The following is a 23421-nucleotide window of genomic DNA, read 5'->3' as shown; positions in this document are numbered from 1 at the left end:
CAATGAACTCAAAATTTTAAGGCAACCAGGTAACTTTTTTCAAAATAATTTTTTACAGTGTAGGCCATGTAGTTTTTCTCATGAGGGCTAAAATAAATTTCCTCAAAAGGTAAAAATTACTTTAATTACTATCTTTGTGGGGACATTTTGTAATAAAAAGCTGCATTTACCAGCGTTTGCACATGCATGTTATTTTTATTTTTATTTTGGCTTATAATATTTTTGTGAAAAAACAAACAAAGCAAAACATAAATACTTTAATTTATCAGGAACTTAAATTGGTAAAAAAAAAAAAAAAAGTTTTTACATCTAATAAATGCTGCTCTTTTGAACTGTCTATTCATTTAAATAATCTTGAAGAAAAAAAAAACCTTTCATGATTTATTAAGTAGCAAAAACTGTTTTATCATTGATATTAATAATAACCATTATTTAATAACTGAGTACCAGTGATAATAATTGAGCCTTAAATCAACATATCAAAATGCTTTCTGAAGGTAATGATCTATTTTTTTTATGGTCTATGGCAATGATGCTGCAAATTCACAGGTATAAATTACATTTTAATATGCATTCAAATTGAAAACAGTTATTTTAAGTATATTTCACAATATTTCACAATATTACTCATTCATGTATACAATAAATGCATTAGCGTACTTTAAAAAAAGAAAATAAATATTATTTGAATAGTTCATTCATTCTGCTCTAGTCTAACCTTTTTGGTTGCCTATTGATTTATAGAAGAAACACCGCCATCTGCCGGGGTAATATGACACTTCTCAACGCAGCCCCCCCCCCCCCCCCCCCCCCCCCCCTGTCCATAATGGTTTAACCCGTTGCCTAGGCACTCGGTACCAAGCTATTGCGAGCAGCTGCTACAAAACACTTGGTAGGCCTCATGAGATACGACACACAGTGTTGCATCAATATTTGCAAACAGACAGGCATCATTAACGGTGTCAAATAGATGTGGAAGATCAACGACAATTTTAATTTGTTTTATTTTTAGCAGCCGCCTGGAGGATATGAAAAAAGGCTCGTGTGTAATCCCTGCGAACTAATGTTAGCCCGCTAGCCAAAGTTAGCGGACTGGGACTCTGACAGGGTTAGAAAACTTTTTTATATTACAGTAAAAACCCGAAGCAACATTATTCCTGTCAAATACACCCGTGACTGCTGCTATATTGTGAAAATGGGAGGGAAAGTGTTGATGACGGATGATACTGGATTTCGGATTATGCAGAAGAAGATCATGTGTACTTATTGTTACAGTTTCGTTGTTATTAGAATATTAAATTTAGTTGTTGTTTAAAGCCGCTTAAAGGCATGCAAACTACTGCTGTAACACGTTATGTTTTATGCTTTTCTTTATTTTTATTACGAAGTGATGATTAGGTCAGAGACTGCCATGGGCGGACGCAAATGCTGGAAACCACAGTCTAAACTTTGTTCTCATAAACACTCTTGGCTAATTTGCAAGTGATGCACGGACTCCAGTTCAGCTGTACTCGGCCATGGAAAAAAGAGAGGTATGGTCTCGTTTTGTATTTATAAATATGATATAAGCAGGAAAGGTTAGTAAATTGAGACCATGTAATATGCTTATTGGCCATTGACTGTATGGCAGTATTTCTCTAAACCAAGTTACAAAGGTCCCTACACACAACATTTCCTCATGTACGTCTGCTTAAATTGTTACAAATAAGTCTTTCCCCCCTAAACTATTATTATCATCAGATACTAATTAATCTCAAAATATATTTAATGCATTGTCACGGTTTCCTTATGCTAAAAAAGTTAAGTTTTGAATATTTCTGGTAATGCAAAACTGATCTTTACCGAAATTACACGTCGATCTAAATTAATTATTTAGAAAATATATATTTTATTTAAATTAATTAAAGTAGTTCAATTTCAGTAGATTTGAGAACTGAGTGTTCTTCAGGGGTCAATAATGGATTTAAATTACAATGACTACGATTAAGTTAAAACTATTTTTAACTTTATGGTCATTTCTCAGAATATTTCAGATCTTATTATAAAAATAGATGTTCGCTATGGAAATTTCCATGGCTTTATGAAATTATAAGTTTTTATAACTTTTCCAGGCTAGAAATCTCACATCCAAAATTTCTTCATATATGCAACTTTTCCAAGACCAGTTATTTATTTTTTTTATTTTTTTTTAAAGACAGTTGAGTAAAATAATTAAAATATAAATATTATGTCAGTTATCCTCTTGATTAGTAGCTTCTTTTTTTCTTTTTCTTTTTTTTTAAAGTTTGTTTAGTCTTATTTTTAATCATTTTAAGGCATCTTGTGGTCCCCTTTCCGGCCCCCTGGTTGAGAATCACTGATCTATATGTAGATAAAACATTTTTTTAAGCAAACAATTAAAAACATTTTGCAGCCCCTTTAGAAGTTTAGACTCCCCGGCCCCCATTTAAAGGGGTCATGAATTGAGAAATCAACTTTCCCTTGAGCCTTTGATATATAAAAGGTCATGGTAATATAAGAATATCCTGTAAGTTTCAGAGCTGAAAGCTTTTTTAGACACCAGGCCCAGAAAACGAGAGCTCTCAAATCAATGATGTAATAGAAGGGGGAAATGCCGCCTCTACATAAATGTGTTCGCCTGCTTCTGTAGCCCCGGCCACCGAAACATGGAGCTAAACAAGCAATAAACATGCCGAAGATAGCAAGATAATTGTTTGTAACGACACAGTTTGACACTGGATTTGCAGATATATTGGCCCTCATTTATCAATCTTGCGTAGAAATGGGCGTATATGTTGGCGTAAGATTATGCTTTCACTCTTCTCACCGCCTGATTTATGAAGCTGTGCGCACCTCTGCAATCCAGGTGTACGCAATACTTGCCCTTGATAAATGCCTCGGCTGAAAACGATCATCATTAGAATAACACGCCCCTATATATTCAAGTCTCCGCCTCCCCCACGCCCTCTTTTTACGCCATGGACACACAGAAGACGGCAAAGAAGCGAAATGTGGAGGATGTGGAGATCGAGACCATCACCAGGTGGAAAAAAAACAAAAAAAAATTATTTGGGAGTTTAAAGAGTGGGATTAAAGGCGCCCACAAAAACAAAATATGGACCCAAATTATGAGTGCTGTTAATAGTGTGGGGGTTGAGAAGCCCACTCCAGCAGTTTAAATAGCTGTTTGGATGAGAAATTAAATTACCTATCACAATGCATTATTTTACAGCACGTGTTTTGAAACAATTAGCATTTCATTTCATATCACGTCACATGTATTGGGGTGTACAGTAGTGATGATGATGTGATGTGGAGTACCATTCATTCACATTAATTGCATGACAATTCGTAAAATTCGTATTATTATTGTTTTATTATTAATGACGCTTATTGTTATTTAGAAGAAGAATGTCATTTTTATTATTTTGTCAGTCTGAATTATTTTCAGTCCCAGTCCGTGTGCAGCTGCCGGGCCTAACCCTGAACCGTCAGGTAAAGCGCACAGGCTCGCGGAATCCGAGGAATGCATGCCTACAAATCAAATGCTTTAGTAAAGTCACACAAATGAAACATTAAAGTCCATGTTGCACAAAAATAAACACCGAAGTTTATAATTACTATGTTGTTGTTGTTGTTGATTTTTTCACAGTGGCCATAATATAGCATATCTTTGCCAGTGCGTCTTGTGATGTTAGGAATTGTTTTTCTGCGCATTTTCTTACTAACTCAAAACGTGCGTACACCACTTCCCGAGCTAGCGTTGGATTTGAGCGTGCCGTATTCCAACGTCCATATTGATAAATCTCAAAGTCACCGTGGGTTTGGGTGTACGGCAAGTGTATGCTGGAAATTTGGTGTTCGCACTTTTGATAAATGAGGGCCATTGTGATTAAAACTCGATGCTGTGCCTTCTATATTGGATCCGACAGGAATGGTGCAACACATTTATAAGAGTAAAACTACACATATTTTTTATATTTTTTAGTATTGCATTGTTACAAATTGTTTTGATAATGTGTACATGCTGTCAAAGTTTGAAGAATCCTTTATTTGTTGGTTTATGGCGATTCTTGATCAGATCTGACATGTATGGGGCAGGTCTTGCACAGCACAACGTCCCAGGGCTATGTGTGTTCCAGACGGGCTACCAAAACGTGAGCCTGTCGGCAGTCCGGTGAATCTCAAATAGTGAAATTGCATGCATTTCTTGGTCTGCGTTGTTCACTCTCTTGACTTGATATTTGAAAAGCGTGTGCCCATGTGTGTGTGTGCGGTTCATGCTTATATCCACCGATCGGGCAGGCCAAATAATAAAAAATAAATAAATTGCGGGTGGATGAGATAAATCATTGGGTTTGTTTGAAAAGATGTTTTGAGACTGAGTCCTGTCAGAGAATTATTCCGGTTGCCACTTTCAAAACAATCCCTCGCTCTTGTGAACTGAACTGATAAGGGAGTTGAAGCTCATTAAATATGCAAATCTTATCCAATCCAAACCGTGGGCGTTTACTTCTAAGTCTCCAGTGCGTCACGCCCATCAAAACCCAGCGTTCAGGAGAGAGCCTTAAAACCAGTGAAGAAAATAACTTATTACTTATTAGTTATTATGATGTTTTTAAATGTAAAAACCATGCAAACGTCATAAGTTGACCTCAGGCAAAAGTATAAAAAAATAAAAAGCCAGTTCATGACACCTTAAAAAAAAAAAAAAACCTTAATCGTACAGTTACAGTATAGAGAGATATTAGTCACCTTCTGAGACATGCTTCACACAGAACAATTAGACACACTGTTAACAGGATGACAGAGTGTTCTAGGTGGTGTCAGGTAACCCAGGCATCATTTACACTGTTCAAGGAAAAAAAAAAAGAAGGCTCAATGTTTTGTTTCCTCCTAAGGAAAAGGAGCTGGACGAGATCACCCTGCGCCTGCACAGGGACGGTGTGTCCCCTGAGGCTTCAGCAGAGGAGCGTGAGCGGCACCTGTGGCATTTGCTTCAGAGCAGTGAGGGCAGCCTGACTTCAGCCACTGAAGACCTGCAGACTTTGCGCACACAGCAGGCCAGCGAGATGAGAGAGGTGAGCCAGCAGATGGCAGGCCGGGTCTCCACCCAAAAGAATAGCTAATTATGGTCTCCCTCATCAACATTGTAACATGAAGACACTGTTTCCTGACCAGAACAAGCTCCTTCTGTAGCTAATGCCTTTGCTGTGCCGACTGGTTGTTTGATGGGTTTTTTTCAAGGTGGAAAATTACGTGGAGCATATTCGAAACATGCTGGAGGAGCGGGAATCGATTACAGCAGAGTACGAACGTGACAACGAACAGCTCCGTGCTGAACTCGCTCTAATGAAACACCAACAGGGTGAGCGTTTTATATTTATTTTATTATATATATTATATTATATTATGATATATATTATTATGATATATATTATATCTATTATACAGTTTTGTCCTTGCCTGTGTTGCGAATACTTACTGCTCTCTCTCATACTATTTCTGCATTATACATCCTTTTCTGTATCCTCCTTAGAATAGTTTTCTGTAGTCTTAGAGCATATAGGTCTGCTATCACATTTCTCAAATGTGCAGTATATAACAGAGTACTTGTAGAATGATGTATCCCACAATGCAGTGTGCTTGGTCCATGCCAGTGTTATTTTAGGAGCCATTTACACAACACCATTTTCAACTATAAACAGAAAAAGTTTTATGCATTTTTGCCGTTCATTTACACAACAACTGCGTTTTAGGGGTCTGAAAACACTAACTTTTATTAAACTTATTTAACTTTTTATAAACAATTTCAAAGTTCAAGTCTTGTGTTAACTATAAAAATGTGAATTTATTGAAAGGGTGACGTCATGTGCATCCATATTACGTGTTCAGTCTGTAGGCCAATCCTGGTGCCAGAACACACGGCTTGTGGAGGCTTTTGAAATCGCGTACCGTGAGGGGGTTGTACCGGTTTAAATCCCGATCATCATTTTTCCAAAGTGACATCACAACCTACTGGCATGGCTTGCACAATTTAGCCTTTTGATCTTTTTTGTGGATCTGTGTGAACGGGGACAGTTTTTTCACAACCTTTGTTTTTAGGATGTTGTTGTATAAGTGTACCCTATTTATATATAGTATTTATTCATATTTTGATATTAATACATTTTGATATTAATTAATAATTGTTGCTTTTATTTTAATATTTGCTTGTATATTGTTAGTTTTTCTTTTTTCTTTTAGGTTTAGTAATTTTATGAGCTTTTGTCATTTTTATAATAAAAAAATATATTTCTATTTGGCTTTAATTTATTTTTATTTCAGTGTTCACTTAATTGTAGTTCTTCAAGTTAAATAAATGTAAATTCATAATATATACATTTTAAAAGTTTTGTATGTTTAAGTTCATTGTCTAATATTTATTTTTAGTTTGTATTTTATTTTATCTTTATTTCAATTAACACCAAAAAATATATATAGTTTTATAGTTTTAACAGTAACAACGCTGTTTTTGTGTGTGTGTGTGTGTGTGGGGAGGGGGGGGGGGATACATTAATATATAAAATTTTAAATTAATAAATGAAATTTTATAAAAAATGCAAGGTAATGAGTTTATAGTGCAGTGGTGAAAAAATAGTATGCAATTTTTTGTGCATATAGCACTAATTAGTCTCCTAATATTCCATTCGCAGCATAGCTCTTGCGTTCTGCACAGTGGCCAACTCAAACTTTTTTATAGTCCAGTAAGTGGTCCTTACATACATTGTGTTTGTCAGACTCCCAGTGTAAGGAGGTGGTGGAGATGCTGGAGCAGGAGGGCCTAGCAGAGATCAGCCAGAGCAGTCCGAGTGAGCAAGTGGCCTATCTGCTGGTGGAGAGAGTCACACTGCTGGAGAGACTGGAGGCTGCTGAAAGAAAGCTGGACACCCAGACCCTCACCGGCAACCTCAGAGAGGTGCATCTACAGGTGCTATGAGAAAAAAAGCCTAACTTCATTATAGTGTTAGTTAAAAGTCGTCATAGTGTTCTTTAAAAGTGTAAAGGCAACAGGTAGACCATTATGCAAAACCAATTTTAATTATAAAACTATATTTCATATTTAAATTATTTAATTGAATGTATTTAGGATACAGAAAGTGCTTGAAAAGCACAGAAACATATACCTTTAATGCACTTTGGATGAAAGAATGCATAAAATGTAAATATCTATATGGTAATGGAAATATAATGTATGTGTTTAAAAAATGTGGTGTCTTTTCTTGAAAGTAATATCTCTCTCACTCGTGGCTTGTTAGTTGTGTGGCTATTTTAATATCTCCTCTTTTATGGAAATCAGGAAGAGCTGGATCATATCCGTCAAACATTGGAAGAGGAACTCAGACAGCAAAAGGAAACCTTGAATAAGGTGAGATGATCTCAGAGTGTCCCATAAGCAGGCAGCAATTTCAAAAGCAGTGTGCTGAAGTCATGGTCATATCAACACTGTCTCATCTATATTTAAGTGTTTCATTGTCAATCTCTCTGTATGTTGTGCATCATAATTTCTCCTGATTCTTTGTCCCTCCCTAAATGGATAGGAATCCTCAGTTCAAAGTCCTTGGAGGAAGTTCTTTGGTGTGCGCAAGGCGACACTAAGAGCACAGAACCTTCTTGTACGTTCCCGTACCTTTCATAGTTCGATTGGACTCATTTACATGAAGTGTAAATCAAGAGAGGTGGAACCTTCTTGTATTGTCCTTGTCAGGATGATCCACTTAAAGCAGATTAGGGCAGCTCCATGAAATAATGCATGCCTTGGTTGAACTTAAAGCAGAGAATAACAACATGCTGAGCCTAGCATGATCACATTAACACTTCTTATTTTCACTCTGATCCCTAACAGCACTGGGGAGCGCTTTTCTTTCAGGGTGGTTACTAACCAAAGGCAGTTTGTCCCAATGTTACCATTGTCGCTTATGGTTTTAAAGGAGAGCAGGCACATATTAAACACTATTTACACTGAAACATGATCCACATTCAGCTTCACATGCATTGTGTGGCTCATGCATGTTAAAAACGCATGGAGGACGGCATTCTTCTTGCTTGTCCACCCAGTGCCACCAGGTTTATGTCTCACTGAAAGCTCTGTGTCCTGTAGGCCCACAGTGAAGAACTCAGTAGAAAGTGCACAGAGCGGCAGAAGCTGGAGAGGGATCTGGAAGAGGCATCGAATCGTCTTGCTATGGCACATAAAGAGATTCGCCACCTGACAGATGAACTGGATCTCGTTCGTAAGGTCCAAAACTTGTCTGGTAAGTCAATAACAATTCAGATCTCAATATCGATAAACTGATAATTCTTTTCATATTATGCCTGTGTTAGTGTTAGTAATTAAAAAAAACTGGAATTGAGTACAAAATTAAATATCCAATATTAAGTGAAGCCGATTAACTGATGAACATAAATATTAATAATTTTATGCAATTCAACAAAATATTTCCCCTGGTGAATGATAAAACAGACAAAACCACCCAGAACACCCTGGTAATGGTTGTGGTGATCAAGCATCACTCATGTTGTCTTTAGAATATAAAAATCTAGTTTTAGATTACTGTTTATCTAACTATTTTGTCTTAAAAGATAATGTGAACTTTTTAATTTCAGTACCTGACCTGCAGAAAACTGGGGAGGAAGTGGAGCAGTTAAAACAGGAAGTGGACAAGCTTAAACAGTGTGGTGAGATTCTGCAGCAAGATATCACATCACACATTTGCAAGTTTATTTTTAAAGACATAAAAATAAAAACTGACCAAAGTACTGTAAATTATGATATAACAATTCATGAAAACATTTCAAAAAATGTCTTCTGGTTGTAAACTCTGTTTGATAGATATGGTGGAGCTGCAGAAGGCCAAGGAACGTAATGAACGACTGGATGGGGAGATTTGTGTGCTGAGGGATAGAGTTCGCTCCTTGGACACAGAGAGGAGGACTCTTCTTAAACTGGCAAGAATAATTGTTTGCTAAATTTTGCTTTAGTGCCACAACATGTTAGTAAACCCAGCCCGATCTGCCGGCAATTTGATTTCGCCCTGCAGGTCAGGCTGGAAACCTGCACGTTTTTCTATCCTGCTTCCATTACAAATATGCGGGGACCAATCACAAACTGGCTTATTCACCTAGCGTGCTATTGGCGGGTTTAACACTATGATGATAGAGAAACGACGGCAAGCAGCTTTTTGTTTATATTAAACATGGCAGCCACCAAAGCGCAGCGACACATTGATGCCACAGTTGTTGCTTTTTTTAAAGATTTCAAAGGCAAGTTTTCTTTGAAAACGAAACAGAAACTTGCATTGGAACAATTCACAAGGATGTGTTTGCCGCTCTTCAACCGCTTTACAAAGTACGTCACCCAGATCGTTGGTCTGATTGGTTGAAGGACTATCCAATTGCATACAAAGTCATTTCAACTATGCCTGTTGATTACACCTCTTGTGCAGTAAAAATACAGAGCAGACTCCTCAGGCTAATGTTCAGTCTTAAAAGATTGAGTTTGGTCTGGTGATAGCCAGACAAACAACATGTTAGATATTTGCAATTTGTAAACAAGAAAGATATATTTTGCCATGTCGTTGTGTCACAGGTTGAACAATCAAAGCTGCAGTCGGCTCAAGGGATCATTGAGCCATTAGAGCACAATAAAATACACTCTGCACAGGTAGATATACATTCTGTTACAATCCTCTCTTGAAGAGGCAAGTTTGCATGTATTGCATGACACAAATCATTTAATATTGTATAGTTTCCTCTCAGAGCACTTACAGATGCTTTTTTTGTCAGGGCGTTGGGAATAATGTTGATACGGATTCATCGATTGCTGCAGATGAAGAGATACTCCACAAAAGGTGAAGCTTTGCCCTCCTTTATCTTAATGTCATTGCTTCCACAGTTTAAAAATGCTGATATGATTTTGGCAGGTGTCTTAGAGAGTCTGAAGATAAGGACAGCCGTCTGCGAGAGTTAGAGAGGAGGTTGCAGAAGCAGCAGCGGGAGCACGAGGAGCTGGTGGAGCGGAACGAGGAGCTGGAGGCACTTTTGGGGGAGACGCAGAACGCAGCGAAAGATGAACGGGAGCTTCATGACTGTGAGATAGAGGGGTTACAGAGAAAGGTGCGTTTTTAGCCGTAACGTTATGAGGCTGAATTGGTTAAATGTTGAGGATGACTCTTGAGTTTGGTTCTAGATTAAAAGTATTGAGGAAGAACTGAGTAAGAGGGACATCAAGAAACTTGAGAAGAACGAGGAAGATCAGGTTCGACGGACTGACTCTGAGGTAAAGGTTGAAGGCTTGCTCACACCAAAGACATTAACTATAACAAAAACAGGTGCAGAAGTTATTAAAAAATATAAAAGAATAGCAGAGTTCACATCACAACAATAACGTCACAGAGAAACAATATTGTTGGAATCACTTACATAATGATTTTTTCCAGCAGGTGAACGATAAAAACTGACTGCCAATCAGAATCCATTCTGCTTTAAAAGCTCGTCTATTTAAAGTGACAGGCAACATAATAGCAGCTTAAACTTGAGAATAAACAAATTAAAATGATTTTCTGTTTGTGTAAATATAGTTAATGTTATAGTTCGTTTTCTTGGTTTGGACGGGCCTTAAGAAAAATTAAAAAGCCACTTCCTTGCACCTTCTGATTATGTGGTAGAATAAATGTTATTTTCATGATCTTTTAATCCAAAGCTTAGTGAGAGCATTCAAGAAAGACTGAAGTTCCTCGAGGGTCGTCTTGCTGAAGAAAAAGGTTGGAGGAAACAGCTGGAAGTGGATCTAGCTGTAACCAAGGCTGCGCTCAAAAAGGAAAAAGAGGTAATATCATTGTCACACATGACTTTTTAGAGTTTAGAGTCCTCGAAAGTTGTCAAATTTTCATATTGCACTATGCATTTGTTTAGAAGAATTATAATAAAGTGATCTGAAACCATGAATTGCACATAAATGCTACATGTGGACAGGTCATGCAAAGAGACCACGAGGAGCTGAAGAGGTTACGTGTGGAGGTCCAGAGACTCGAGGTAGAATGTCGACAAGGGAAGACACTTAACAAGAACCTCACTCAGATTAAAGGAGAAAAGGGCATTTTGGAAGAAAAGGTAATAAAAATTGAGGTCATATTATAGGTTTATTTCACAAAGAAAGCAATCAATTTATTGTTAGGATGCTTTGATATACTTCCTATAGCTTGCAAATACTCACTAAGGCTATGTGTTCTCTGCAGGTGGCTCAGTTGGAGCGTGCTCAGACGCGGCTCCAGGACAACCTGACCCTTCAGGCAGAGAACAGCCATAACGAAGACGACCTGAGAGACAGCAGGGGACAAGTGGTAGAGCTTAAGTCCATGGTTGACAAGCTGAGATCAGAACTGACTCGTCTAGAGAAGGAGCACAACATTCTAAGGTAAGGCAGTCTGTTACAGATACTTCACTTTTCCCCCATTTTCAACTATGACATTTAAAATGAAAAATTATCATAAAGGTTTCTGAAACTTCTGGTATTAGTAGAAAGCAAGTGGTAAGATGTACTTTGCCTGTGTTTAGGGATGAGCTGATGGAGAAGCGCGGGCAAGTGATGCAGCTTCAGAGGGAGCTCAGCGAGAAAGCCCACGAGAGGCTTCAGACTGACGGGGAGAACGAGAGACTCAGTCTGGAGCTCCTGCATGTGAAACAGCAGCTCCAGTTTACCAGAGAGCAGATACCCAGAGCATCACAGGTGCAAACGGCCAACCACAAGCCTGCTGCACAGGAGGAGGGGGTTTGTCAGGTAAGGCCTGCTTCACACTGGATGTGTAAGCAGCGCATATTTGTTGTGAACCTTATGCTGAATTAAAGCCACAGTGAATTGTTCTTCGTCAAAATACATCTGGCTTAACAAGAATAATAACAAATATCATCATAAAATCATATGAGTGAGGTATGCGTTTCACATAGTCACCGTAATAACTTTCAGCACTGTGAAAATAATGCATAAAATACATGAAAACACATCATTACCAGGAGTTTTTTGCCCAAACCTTGAAAGATTTTTAAACTAGAGTTATAGCTTAACTTTAAGTTTCTTTTTGTTAGCATATTTACAGCATATGATATGTTCATGTGGAATGTGTGCGAGGGGAACACAGTCGCATCACAGCAGAGTATGCAACCTAGGGCTGGACTGGTAATCTGGCATAACAGCATTTCCCTGGTGGGCCGATGCACTTTGGGGCCGATACAAATGTATTAATTTATTTTTTTGCCACGGACTGGCCCATTATGCAGGGACACTGGCCCATTGTTTTGTCTTCTGAATTGGCAGGCCAAAGCGAGAGAGACCTCCCCTCCTAGACTGGGTAAACCCAGCCTGATCTGCTGACAATTTGATTTCGCCCTGCGACTCTTTGGTCTGGTGATTTTTTATTTTTTATTTTTTTGAGGACATAGGAAACTGCAAAAAACAAATATCATTAGTTTCAACCCAAAGTGTGATAATTTACTCGCCCTAATGTCATTCCAAACCTGAATGAACTTCTTTCTGTAACATAAAAGAAAATCATTTGAGTCTGTTTTTTTGTCCATACAATATTCAATGGTAGCCTAACCAAAATGGTTTGGTTGTCAACATTCTTTAAAATATCAACTTATGTGTTTTACAGAAGAAAGTAAGTCAAACAGGTTGGAACAACATATGAGTTAATTTAATGCATCCTAGTTCAAAAGAATAACATTTATTTGAAATATAAATCTTTGTAACAATGTAAAAAGTCTACACTGGATGCGACGCAACGCAACGCAACGCAACGCAACGCAACAAATCCCGACAGTAAACTGATGGCTCGTTCTATTTATGAAGTACTGATATGAAGGACAAATGCTTTGCAACAGTCGCTTTGTCGTGTTTAGATGGATTTTAGCTGTTGGGGCCCATCAACGGTCGTGTCCAGTGTAGACACAGTGTCACTTCATTCAATTTAATGCATTCTTCCTGAATAAAAGTATTTAAAAAAAATACTGACCCCAGACATTTGAACGGCAGTGTCCATGGAGTTTTCGAGCTGATAGCTAAAGTTGTAATGTGTAAACTTGTTTGATGTTTTGTGCTTCTCCTATAGCTGGCTTGTGTGAAGTCAGAGATGAGTAAGCTACACTCCACCCTGGAGGAGGAGAGACAGCTGGCTGGCCAACACCAGCTGGCCCTGCAAGCCCAGATCAGTGAAGCCCAGGCCCGGGCTAAGGTCAGCCCTGCTTTCCAATCTTTCTATACCCACACAAACATATTCATGTTCATTTTTACTTTCATTCATGCAGAGAACATTTGTATAAACTGATTAATTTTACAATAGCACTATTGTTTTTTTAAAATATTTTTTAAAAATATTTTCCCTGTTTGCTATGTATAACTGACCATTATATGGCTGTGCACAGGCTCAGGACTCACTCCTTCAACAGAAGGGAGAGGAGAACAAACAGCTGAGACAGGACCTGCAGAGAACCCAGCACCTCTTCACCTCTGCTGAGCGAGAGCTACGTTATGAGAGAGAGAAAAATCTAGATCTTAAGAGACACATTGCACTCCTTGACCAGGAAAAGATCAAGGTAAAAAAAACATGCATAGAAATTGTGTGGTGCACCAAGAAGTATTTGGACACATTTGAAATTAAAGGGGGGGTGAAACACTCAGTTTCAGTCAATCTCATGTCAATCTTGAGTACCTATAGAGTAGTATTGCATCCTTCATATCTCCGAAAAGTCTTTCGTTTTATTATATTTGTAAAAGAAATATGGGCTGTACCGAGTCTTTCCGGAAAAAAACGAGCGCCTGGAGGCATATCGTGTGGGCGGAGCTAAAGAATGACCTATGCGAAAAGTGGTGACGTCCTCAAGCGTGGAGAAACCCATCGCTATCTCAGCTAATGGATATGATCCAAAATCTAATTCGGAGGCTGAAATAGAAACAGCAACAGCAGGACGTCCGTCTCTGTGGTATGTACTGTATTTAGAGGCCTGTCAACATGACATGATTCGGTTTATGGACTATTGTATGCGACCAAACCTTAGTAGCAAGCAAAACGGTTTTGCACGTCACTAGTGTAACGTTATAAGTTACATAGAACAGCAATGAAGTCCGTTAGTGCATTTGAATGACAAAGCATGCGATCGTGTCGTTTGCTGATGTTTACATACGCAACGATAAGCACAGCACAGACATTTGAAGCAGTTTTACTTACCGGCTGCTTCCAAAGCAGGACCGAACCTTTATCGCTGGGACGGCTCCGTCAAAAACACACTTCTTGGAGTGTGGAGATCCACTTTGCGATGCGACTGAAGCATTTCTGCGTTCAAATCGGTTCAAATGCAGCGCTGCCTTCCTGGAATGCTGTGCTGAAGCGTTGAAGTCGCTTAATGTCAAAGTGGAGGAATGAAGTGGAGCGCGGCGCGGACTATAACCGACATTAGTGTTCACGGACGACTGGATCTGCAGCTGAGAGAGTTTACTGTTTACAGCGTGCATTTCCTCTCTCGTGCTAGTGACGCACGCGCGCACCCTACCGGGAGAAGAGCCCGTACAAGGACCTTCCGATCTATTAACGTCAAGTAGACCCATATTCGAAAAAAACTCTCCGAAACTTGTGAGAAACCGGAAGGAGTATTTTTGACACAGAAATACTCCATCAAACGTCCAACATTAGTTTTTGAAACTTGACTATGTTTAGGATGGGAATCCAAGTTTTTAACGGTGTAAAAAGCTCAGTATGCATGAAACAGCATTTCAACCCCCCTTAATGTTATTGCATTAGTCCAGTCCTGCTCCTGGAGGGCCACTGTCCTGCAAAGTTTAGCTCCAACCCCAATTAAACACACCTGAACTAGCTAATCAAGGTCTTTTTTTTTTTTTTAAATAAATATAGTAGATGATATTTACTTTGGTATTTTGTTACAAGTTAAGTGTGGCAAAAGTGTCCAGTAAGATGTTATGTTTTTGAAAGAAGTGTATTATGCTCAACAAGGCTACATTTATTAAATAAAAAAATACACTACAAAAAAGGTAAACTTGAAATATTATTACAATTTAAAATTACTTTTAATATTATCTTCAGTGTCACATGATCCTTCAGAAATCATTCTAATATGCTGATTTACTGCTCAAGAAACATTTTCATTATCAATATTGAAAACAGTTGAACTGCTTAATAATTTTGTAGAAACCATGATACATTTTTTCAGGATTCTTCAAAGAATAGAAAGTTCAAAGTAAAAACATTTATTTATTTGCTTTTGTTGGTTTCTTTAAAGAAAACATATTGACCTCATGCTTAAGAATGTTATTGAATTATTATTAATTTTGGTTACATTTTATGGTAACACTTTAATTTACAGTGTCCTTGTTACATATGTAAGTAAGTAAATATACAGTAAGTACATGTAGTTAATTAAAGGTCCCATGGCATGGGTTATTTTATTGTTTTATAATGTTTCCTGGGGTGTACTTATATTGATAGTATGGTTTTTACATCAAAAAAATGTCATAATTTAGAAATAAAAGGCATTTTTTCTATACTGATATTAGCCCTCTGTTTAGAATGCTCTGTTTCAAGAAGCGTGTCTGCTGTGAGTCTTCAGTGAAAACACCCACTGTTGTGATTGGCTGACATTTTTGCATTTAAAATTAGATAACGTGTGGATGGGGGCGTGGTTTAGAGCAGCTGCAGCTGTCAGTCGAGAGAGAGACGGAAAGAAACGGAGCTGGGGAAGGATTGTTGAGGAAGTGTTTTTGTACCGAGTTTTTGAGAGCGCGAGTTTATTTTGTTTGTATCTGAGAGCTCTGAATAAACACGAGTGAACTTTGCAACGTTATTTCTCTCACAAAATGCTTTCACCACAGCTAACAACAAACACTACATCGACATGAATAGAGTAAGAGCTTCTGTTGAGCATTATGAGCTGCGTCATTCAAACGGGTGATTGACCGATCGGAACATTATAAAGAGTGTTCTTTGAATGCTCTCTGTAGTTTAATCATTTAAATAACAGATTTGTTTCATGCTGTTAACAGAAATGACGTGAAGTTGATGGTTTTAGTCACTGGCTTGATTCACTGATGCATCAAGATGGCCAGCTGCAGGACTGACAGTTTTAAACGATTTAGAAAGAAAATCTGTGTGAACTTGAATGATTAGCTACACATCAGAACTCACTGATCCCAGATCAGGCATTAATGAACACTGTTACTCACTGTTTGTGGCGGTGCTGTTAAATCCTTATGGTAAAGCCTGTGCTGCTGCTGACATCCACTGATGAAAACTGTCTCCTTTTTCTACTAATTCTCTGGGCGGGCAAAGCAGAGGAAGGGGCGGTAACCTTTCCTGGTATGATGTCATAACAGGAGAATTCAAGATCAGCTCGTCTGAGCTCTCATTTTCTCAAAGGCTGAGAAAAGACAGCCTGAACTCGCTTTATACTGATTAAAATTTCTAGCGACTTGGGGAAAACATTCAGGCTAGGGGAACCCATATTATTGTTGAAAAACCTCATAAAATAAAAATTTCATGCCATGGGACCTTTAATATTACTCAGTACTTAAATATATAATTACACTGTAACAATGACACCTATAACCCACTTTATTTTAAGGTGTCATTGTTAAGTATATATTTAAGTACTATTAATAATTAACTCTATGTACTTACTGTTGGGTTAGGGTAGGATTAGGTTTTGATTGAAGGTTAGTTGCATGTAATTATGCATAATTTACTGTTATTACTATGGTAAGTATATGTAACAAGGACACTGTAAAATAGTGTTACAGATTATTTGATTTTTAATTACATTTTAAAATTAAATTTAAATTTTTTGTCGAACATGGGCATATCCGGAACATATAACATGACTATTTTTAATGCTCATAAACCTTATGTTTCTGATTTGTACTTTAGCTGTGTGCAGAGTTGAAGCAGGCCCAGGCTAAAGTAGTCCAGCAGGAGGGAAGTTCTGCAGGACAGGTGGCAGAGCTGGAGAGACTCCAGCAGAGAGCCAGAGATCTGGAGCTGGAGATGGCCAGAAGCGCTCAGAACCGACAGACCAACAGCAGCTTGATGGAGGAGCTCAATTCCGAGAGGGCACGAGTGATTTCTGCTGACAAGAAGGTGTGTGTTTAGAGCAGGCTGGAATTCTCTTGTTCAGTAGTATAACAGTTATGAAGACAGTCTTTATTTACCAGTGCCTCAACATCTCTGCAGGTCGTAGAACTGCAGCAGCAACTGAAGAACGCTCTGCACAAGCTGCGCCTGGAGGAGGCCAGAGCGGGAGAGACCAGCAAACTAGAGAGAGACACCAGAGACATGTCTGATAACCTGTCTGCTCTCAGAGCCCGACTGCAGGAGGATCAACTACAGAGGTCAGATGGGTTTTTTTAGGGCCAGATTTACTAAACAGGGCAGCTTAACTTTAGAGCACAATTTCATAAAAGCGCAGATGGGAGTAGTAAGTTATTTTTATAAAAACATATTATGCTGCACTTTAACCTGTTGGCTGCTATGTCATATTAAAATGATATTCACTGTGTGCTGTATGTAAATGAGCAATTCCCAGTCTTTATTTGAGAAAATATGATTTCCGGTGCACACAGACTTGGCAGTACTTTGATGTTTTCAGTAATTTTCTTTTTTTTATTCATGTTTATTCATTTATCTTTGAAAAAATATAATGGTATTATACATTATATTAGGTGCTATCCATGTGTTATTTACTATATCACTAGCCAATATATATATATATATATATATATATATATATATATATATATATATATATATATATATATATATATATATATATATATATATATATATAGTTGACTTTACAACAATTGAGTGATTTTACAAATGAGTGGACTTTCTGTGATTTCTGACAGGAAATTACTTGAGCAGAAAGACGAGGAACTCCAGCAGCAGGTGCGCTCATTGCGGGCGAAGGATGCGACTCTGGCACGCACCAACTTGGAGATGTCACACCGCATACAGGAGCTGGAGACGCGGCTGCAGGTCCTGGAGAGTGAACTTAACACAGCTAAAGAAGAGGTTTGTGAGGTGAAACTATCATTTAATTGATGTCAATTATTAAACGAATTGCTGATATGATGCACTATTGGAGCTGTTTACCATGAACTACTAATGTATCCTGCAGCAGAGAAGCAGTCAGAAGAGCTGCCACAGGTTGGAAGAACAGCTTCTGTCTTCCCAGCATGAGTCTGAGAGACTGCAGGAGGAACTGAAACTGGTTGTTCAGCAACTTGACACTCACATCAGGTATCATTATTCACTAGTACCATTATACATTATAGTCTTGAGACTGAAATACAACACATTACTTTATTGCAGATTTTGTCCCTGATTTGCATTCTGGATGAGTTGATGTTAGTTGCCGAAAGTCAGAGCCAGTCTGCAGATTTTGCGCAGTTTGCGCAAGTTCACAGATTTCACAGAAACTGTTTTCCTAACAAAGTTTCCTAACGTGCTGTTCAGAAAATCTAGATAATATTCAGATAGCCAACTTACTTTTGTCTCACAACAGTTTATCAGCATTTCTCCTCCACCTCAACCCCTCTTGGTTCGGACAAATTATAAACTCTGTGCCCTCTCCTCGAAAAGCATGCCAAAAATATGCTAGTGTGGACTTATGAAAATCGTGTAGTGTATGATGGACACAGACTCATCAGAGTCAAACATGTTTGATATTTTGTGCCAATATTAGAGCATATTGTTTTACGTGTCTCCTTAAAATGAGGCGCATGTTTTTGTGTGAGTTTGTGTTCAGAACATCTTGAAAGTCTGGTAGTGTGTGAAGTCATTTAGTTTATGATGCTCAGTGTTTCTCTGGAACCATTTACGAAGTCGGCAAGTGAATCAACATGAGCACTCGATACCTAGTGTTTAAAAATCGGTTCAGATTTAAAATGCATTGTAGTGTATTCCAGCCTTTACTCTTATGCCCGTTACACATTGTATAATTTTGGGCTGTCCCAAATGAAAGACTGTGGTGATTTATGTGGTCTTGGCTCCTAAAGGGTGGTCATAGTGAGAGAGGTTCAAAGATGGCTGTTGTCATGGTCTTGCGACCAAAGATAGCCTGCTATAAATGCATTTCTTGTCAGTAATTTTCTTTTTTGTCAGAAATTTAGAATGATCATCTCACAGTGTGTTTGCTGCTACGACCTACGTCTACTGACTACTAGCCATTAAAAAAAAATGAAATGGCATAATTATCAGCTATTTACCTCAAGCTCTATTTGCAAAATTGGCATGCCAAGTTGGCCTCTTTTCTCTAGCCATGACCGCATCCATATTCTCCTTTTTCGCTTCCTCTTTTTTTACAGCACACATAAAAAAACACAATTGCCAAAATGTGATTCATCTTGCTTTTTTTACCACTAGTGCATGCTGATGAAGTTTTATTCTTCTATACTAACTTGTGTTGTAGCCTACGATTCAATAGGTGGTACATACATGTCATACCCAAGTTTGTGAAATTGTGTGGTTTGTAATGATCTTGTTGCATTGCTGTAATAGCACATTGTAGCTTGCATTACAGCAAATATACTTTTTTTTAAAGTACATATATATTTAATGCAATGTATTAATATGAAATCATGAAACTTGTGACCTGCAGGAGACACAATGAGAAACAGTCTCAGCACAAAACCAAGTTGCGCAGAGCTAAACAGATCTTCATGAAGACGGTCGCCCAGCATGAGCACAGGATTCAGCAGCTGGAGAACGATCTGGCTCTTGCGACAAGTCTCTCAGAGAAAGTGAGTGTTTTCAGACCTGACCTATAACACTATATACGTAACATGCACTCCATCTTGAGTGTGTTCCACTATGAGCAGGAGAAGGACTGGATTAGGACTGTGACAGAAGAAAACGACCAGCTCCTCCTGGAGAGACGAGAACTTCTGCAGCGAATATCTGAGGCTGAGGAGATGGGAAACAATGGACTGAGAACTGCCACTACAATCCAGCAGAGGTAAACATGTCATTACCCTCTTCTACACCTGACAGGAAAGCATAGAAACATGCTAAATGTCTCTTTGTCCTGTCTCATCTTAGAGTAAAATTCCTGGAGATGGAGAATAAACAGCTGCAAGAAAAAACTCTAACATTGGCCAGTCAGATAGGAGTTTTAGATCGTGCATTGAGAAACCTTCAGTCGATGTGTACTGTTGAGGTACACATTTATTGTGTCATTTTTCTTTTTATTATCATTTAAATGAGCAATTCAAATGATTTGGATTATACTGATGCTTGTTTTTTGTGTTTTTTTTTGTTGTCTTAGGAGGTCAAGAAAATGTTTCCTTCTGGAGCTCATCATGATAGTCTGTTGCGGACATCAACTCCAAGGTATATAATTCAGTTCTTTTTTTCAGTCTTCCAACCTACTCAGTAATTTTAAAATCTAGTCAAATTAAAAAAATACATATAACACAAAATATGGGGTAATAATTTAAATTAATGTGAAACGATATGATAATTTTCTGTAACTAATTTTAAGTTTGCTTTTCAGTATACACTTCCATTCTAATATTTGTGTTTTGATTTAATACATAAATAAAAATATACATTTGTTCAGTAGAGATTCATCAAATAATTAAAAGTGACAGTTGAATTTACCTTGTTTTAAATAAATACTTTAAAAAAATCTATACTTTTAAATCCTAAAAAATGTAATTGCTGTTTCCACATAAATATTAAGTTTCTAAAGGATCATGTGACACTAAAGACTGGAGTAATGATGCTGAAAATTCAGCTTTGACACCACCGGAATAAATTACTTATAAATAAAAAACTTATAAATTACAAATAAATTAAAATATTAAAATAGAAAAAAAGTTTAAATTGTTTTAAATTGTAATACTATTTCACAATATTTTGCTGTATCAAATAAATGCAGTCTTGGTGAGTGTAAGAGACAAGGTATTTTTTCACTGAGGCTATACTGCAATGATTATTTTACTGTGTCATATAACAAATGGTGACATCTTACATCTTGCTGTAGTCCACAGCCTGGGCTCTGTGACTCATGGGGAATATTGGATGCCATTCGCAAAGTCAAAGTGGGTGAGTCTGGAGTGAAGAGCCTGGAGATCTCCTCGTCTGTGGCCGTTTCACAGTCCACTGAGATAGGCTACCTGAACGTGACCTCCCCTGTGGCTCCCAACAGCAGGTTAGAGCTGGAAGAAAGTCTCAGTGGCACAAGCGATGAGGCCTGAGGGGGATTTACAAAGACTGTGAAATGCCATTACAGATTGCCAATCTGAAAAGTCACTGGATCAGTCAAGGTTTAAGAAAACACACAACTGTAGAAGCGTAAAACGTATAGATGGGTAAAATAGACAACTTGCTCAAGAAATCTCTTCTGGAGCACCATGAATGTGTGTCATGCTTAAGTCTTCAGTTAATTTCCTTATACTTTAATTGTTTTTTAAAGCGAGTGTGAAAAGATGTATTATTGTTCAGGCTCATATCACCTGTATTGAATTCAGTTACATTGCCTTTGTGACTCACGTAGAGTCAGAGTAGAATGCATGAAATTTTATATCATTCACAAACTTGACACTTTATTGGAAGTTACGGTCAATAGCCTCGTCACATCTATTAAGATGCCATATGTATTTTTTTATACATTTACCCTTTAATGGTACAACTATGGAAAAGCACTTGAAGCACTATTAATTTGTGTTCAGATGGAACCATCTGCTCGTCTTTACAACTGAAATGCACTATTGCCTTTGGATAAGCAAAGTATTTGAGATCAAGTTGAAATCAAGCGTTTGCACGTGTCAGCAGACCTTTTCTCATTTTCTGTGCTGATATTAGGTGAATAACTGGTGAAATATTACTTTTGAGTACTACACCCCTTTATAGCTGAGAGCATGTACACTACCATTTGAAGGTTTAGGGTCAGTAAGTTTTTATTATTATTTGAAAATAATGAATACTTTTATTCAGCAAGTACATTTATAAAAAGAGAAATTAGACTTTTACATTTTTACAAACTATTTCTATTTCAGATAAATGTGGTTCTTTTGAACTTTCAGTTCATCAAAGAACCATGAAGAAAACGTATCACGGTTTCTACACAGAACAATTCTTATGGTGCTTATTGTTCCACCAAATCATTTCTGAAGAATCATGTGACACTGAAGACTGGAGTAATGATACTGAAAATTCAGCTAATTTTGATAAACATAAAAAAATACTAACCCCCGTCCTTTGAATGGTAGTGTATCTGTGTTTAGTTCACAGTGTAAAGACAAACCCTGTAAACACTTTATATCATCTATGTATTGTTACTTTTACATGTCCACTGTTTTTTTCAGTGAGAGGGCATGTAATGTCAGCATATTTATTTACACCTCTACTTGTGTGTAGAGTATATGCTTTAGTGTATGATGTGGCTACTGACAAACAGACCAGGTAGCATTAGCAACCTTATGGTTTTATTGTTTACTTATGGAATGAGGTGAAATGGGAGTTTTTAAATATTCTTTTATTTTGTCTTTTGTATGTACCGGTAGTGTAGTCCTTAGAGACTGAAATGACCTGTGATCAATCATCTGACAGATGAGAAATTGTATAACTTCGAGCTGTGGCAAAAGGATCAAGATCCTGCAGTTGTGCCTGTAAATTATGAGAGCATCACACATTGTGTCCTGCTGCTATACGATATTAGGATGCAACTTTCACAAAATATTCATATAGGACTCATGTCATTTAAATTGCGACAGACATCAGTGTACATGGTACACACTGACAAAGCATGTATTTTCTTAATAAACTTATTTTCATGATGCCTGTTTATTGGTTACATCAATCTGAGATAAAATTATTACTTCATACTCAGAAAACATTCAAACTACTCTCAGCAAACAAAGTTTTTTACTGAACTTATTGTTCTCAAAGCAACACCCCATAGCAAGCCTGACGTGGTCAATTCTAGTCAGAATATGAGTCTGATACTGCCATAGACAGTAAAGCTCCATTGGGCTGTGATTATGGGGCGTGTTTCCAACGAACCAGGAAAGACCTTGATTGGACAGACCTATAACCAATCAGAGCAATGAAGCGACGCATAACGTTAGTTGTCAAATGCATAGACAGTAAAAGAAATACTGCTCCATTGGGCTGTGATTATGGGGCGTGTTTCAACCGAACCAGGAAAGACATCAATTGGATAGACCTTCAACCAATCAGAGCAACGAAGCGACGCATAACGTTAGTTGTCAAATGTCTACAGAACTCAACTGCACTGTGTTGCCATGTCTGCCTTTTTCCCTGGCGGTTGTTTTCCATGTCCGCGGGTTGAAGCGACCTCAATTATGTGACATATAGA

At 37.8% G+C, this 23421-nt stretch overlaps 1 protein-coding gene across 8 annotated transcripts; it reads left to right on the top strand.

Annotated features, from left to right (window-relative positions):
- The first annotated feature begins 844 nt into the window (after positions 1–844).
- Positions 845–22879, top strand: ccdc30 (coiled-coil domain containing 30). Of its 8 annotated transcripts, none has more exons than XM_067446398.1 (30): positions 845–892; positions 1013–1108; positions 1389–1532; positions 4902–5081; positions 5248–5368; positions 6780–6970; positions 7340–7408; positions 7581–7655; positions 8141–8294; positions 8647–8718; positions 8873–8988; positions 9629–9703; positions 9826–9890; positions 9963–10155; positions 10229–10318; positions 10742–10867; positions 11014–11151; positions 11277–11455; positions 11596–11818; positions 13146–13268; positions 13459–13629; positions 16968–17177; positions 17271–17428; positions 17945–18119; positions 18217–18338; positions 19699–19840; positions 19919–20055; positions 20139–20256; positions 20365–20429; positions 21085–22879. In XM_067446398.1, the coding sequence occupies exons 3-30, from the start codon at positions 1518–1520 to the stop codon at positions 21296–21298; spliced, it is 3717 nt and encodes a 1238-aa protein (XP_067302499.1). In that variant the 5' UTR covers positions 845–892; positions 1013–1108; positions 1389–1517; the 3' UTR covers positions 21299–22879. The 8 variants fall into 8 exon arrangements, with proteins under 8 accessions (XP_067302499.1, XP_067302501.1, XP_067302500.1 ...); XM_067446399.1 differs by having other exon boundaries at positions 875–892; positions 1016–1108; XM_067446400.1 differs by lacking the exon at positions 1013–1108 and having other exon boundaries at positions 848–892.
- The last annotated feature ends 542 nt before the right edge of the window (positions 22880–23421 follow it).

This window comes from Pseudorasbora parva, chromosome 6 (genome assembly GCF_024679245.1).
Source record: "Pseudorasbora parva isolate DD20220531a chromosome 6, ASM2467924v1, whole genome shotgun sequence".
Classification (NCBI taxonomy): domain Eukaryota; kingdom Metazoa; phylum Chordata; class Actinopteri; order Cypriniformes; family Gobionidae; genus Pseudorasbora; species Pseudorasbora parva.
Note: the sequence above shows the minus strand (reverse complement) of the source record. Positions and strands in the feature narration are given on the sequence as shown.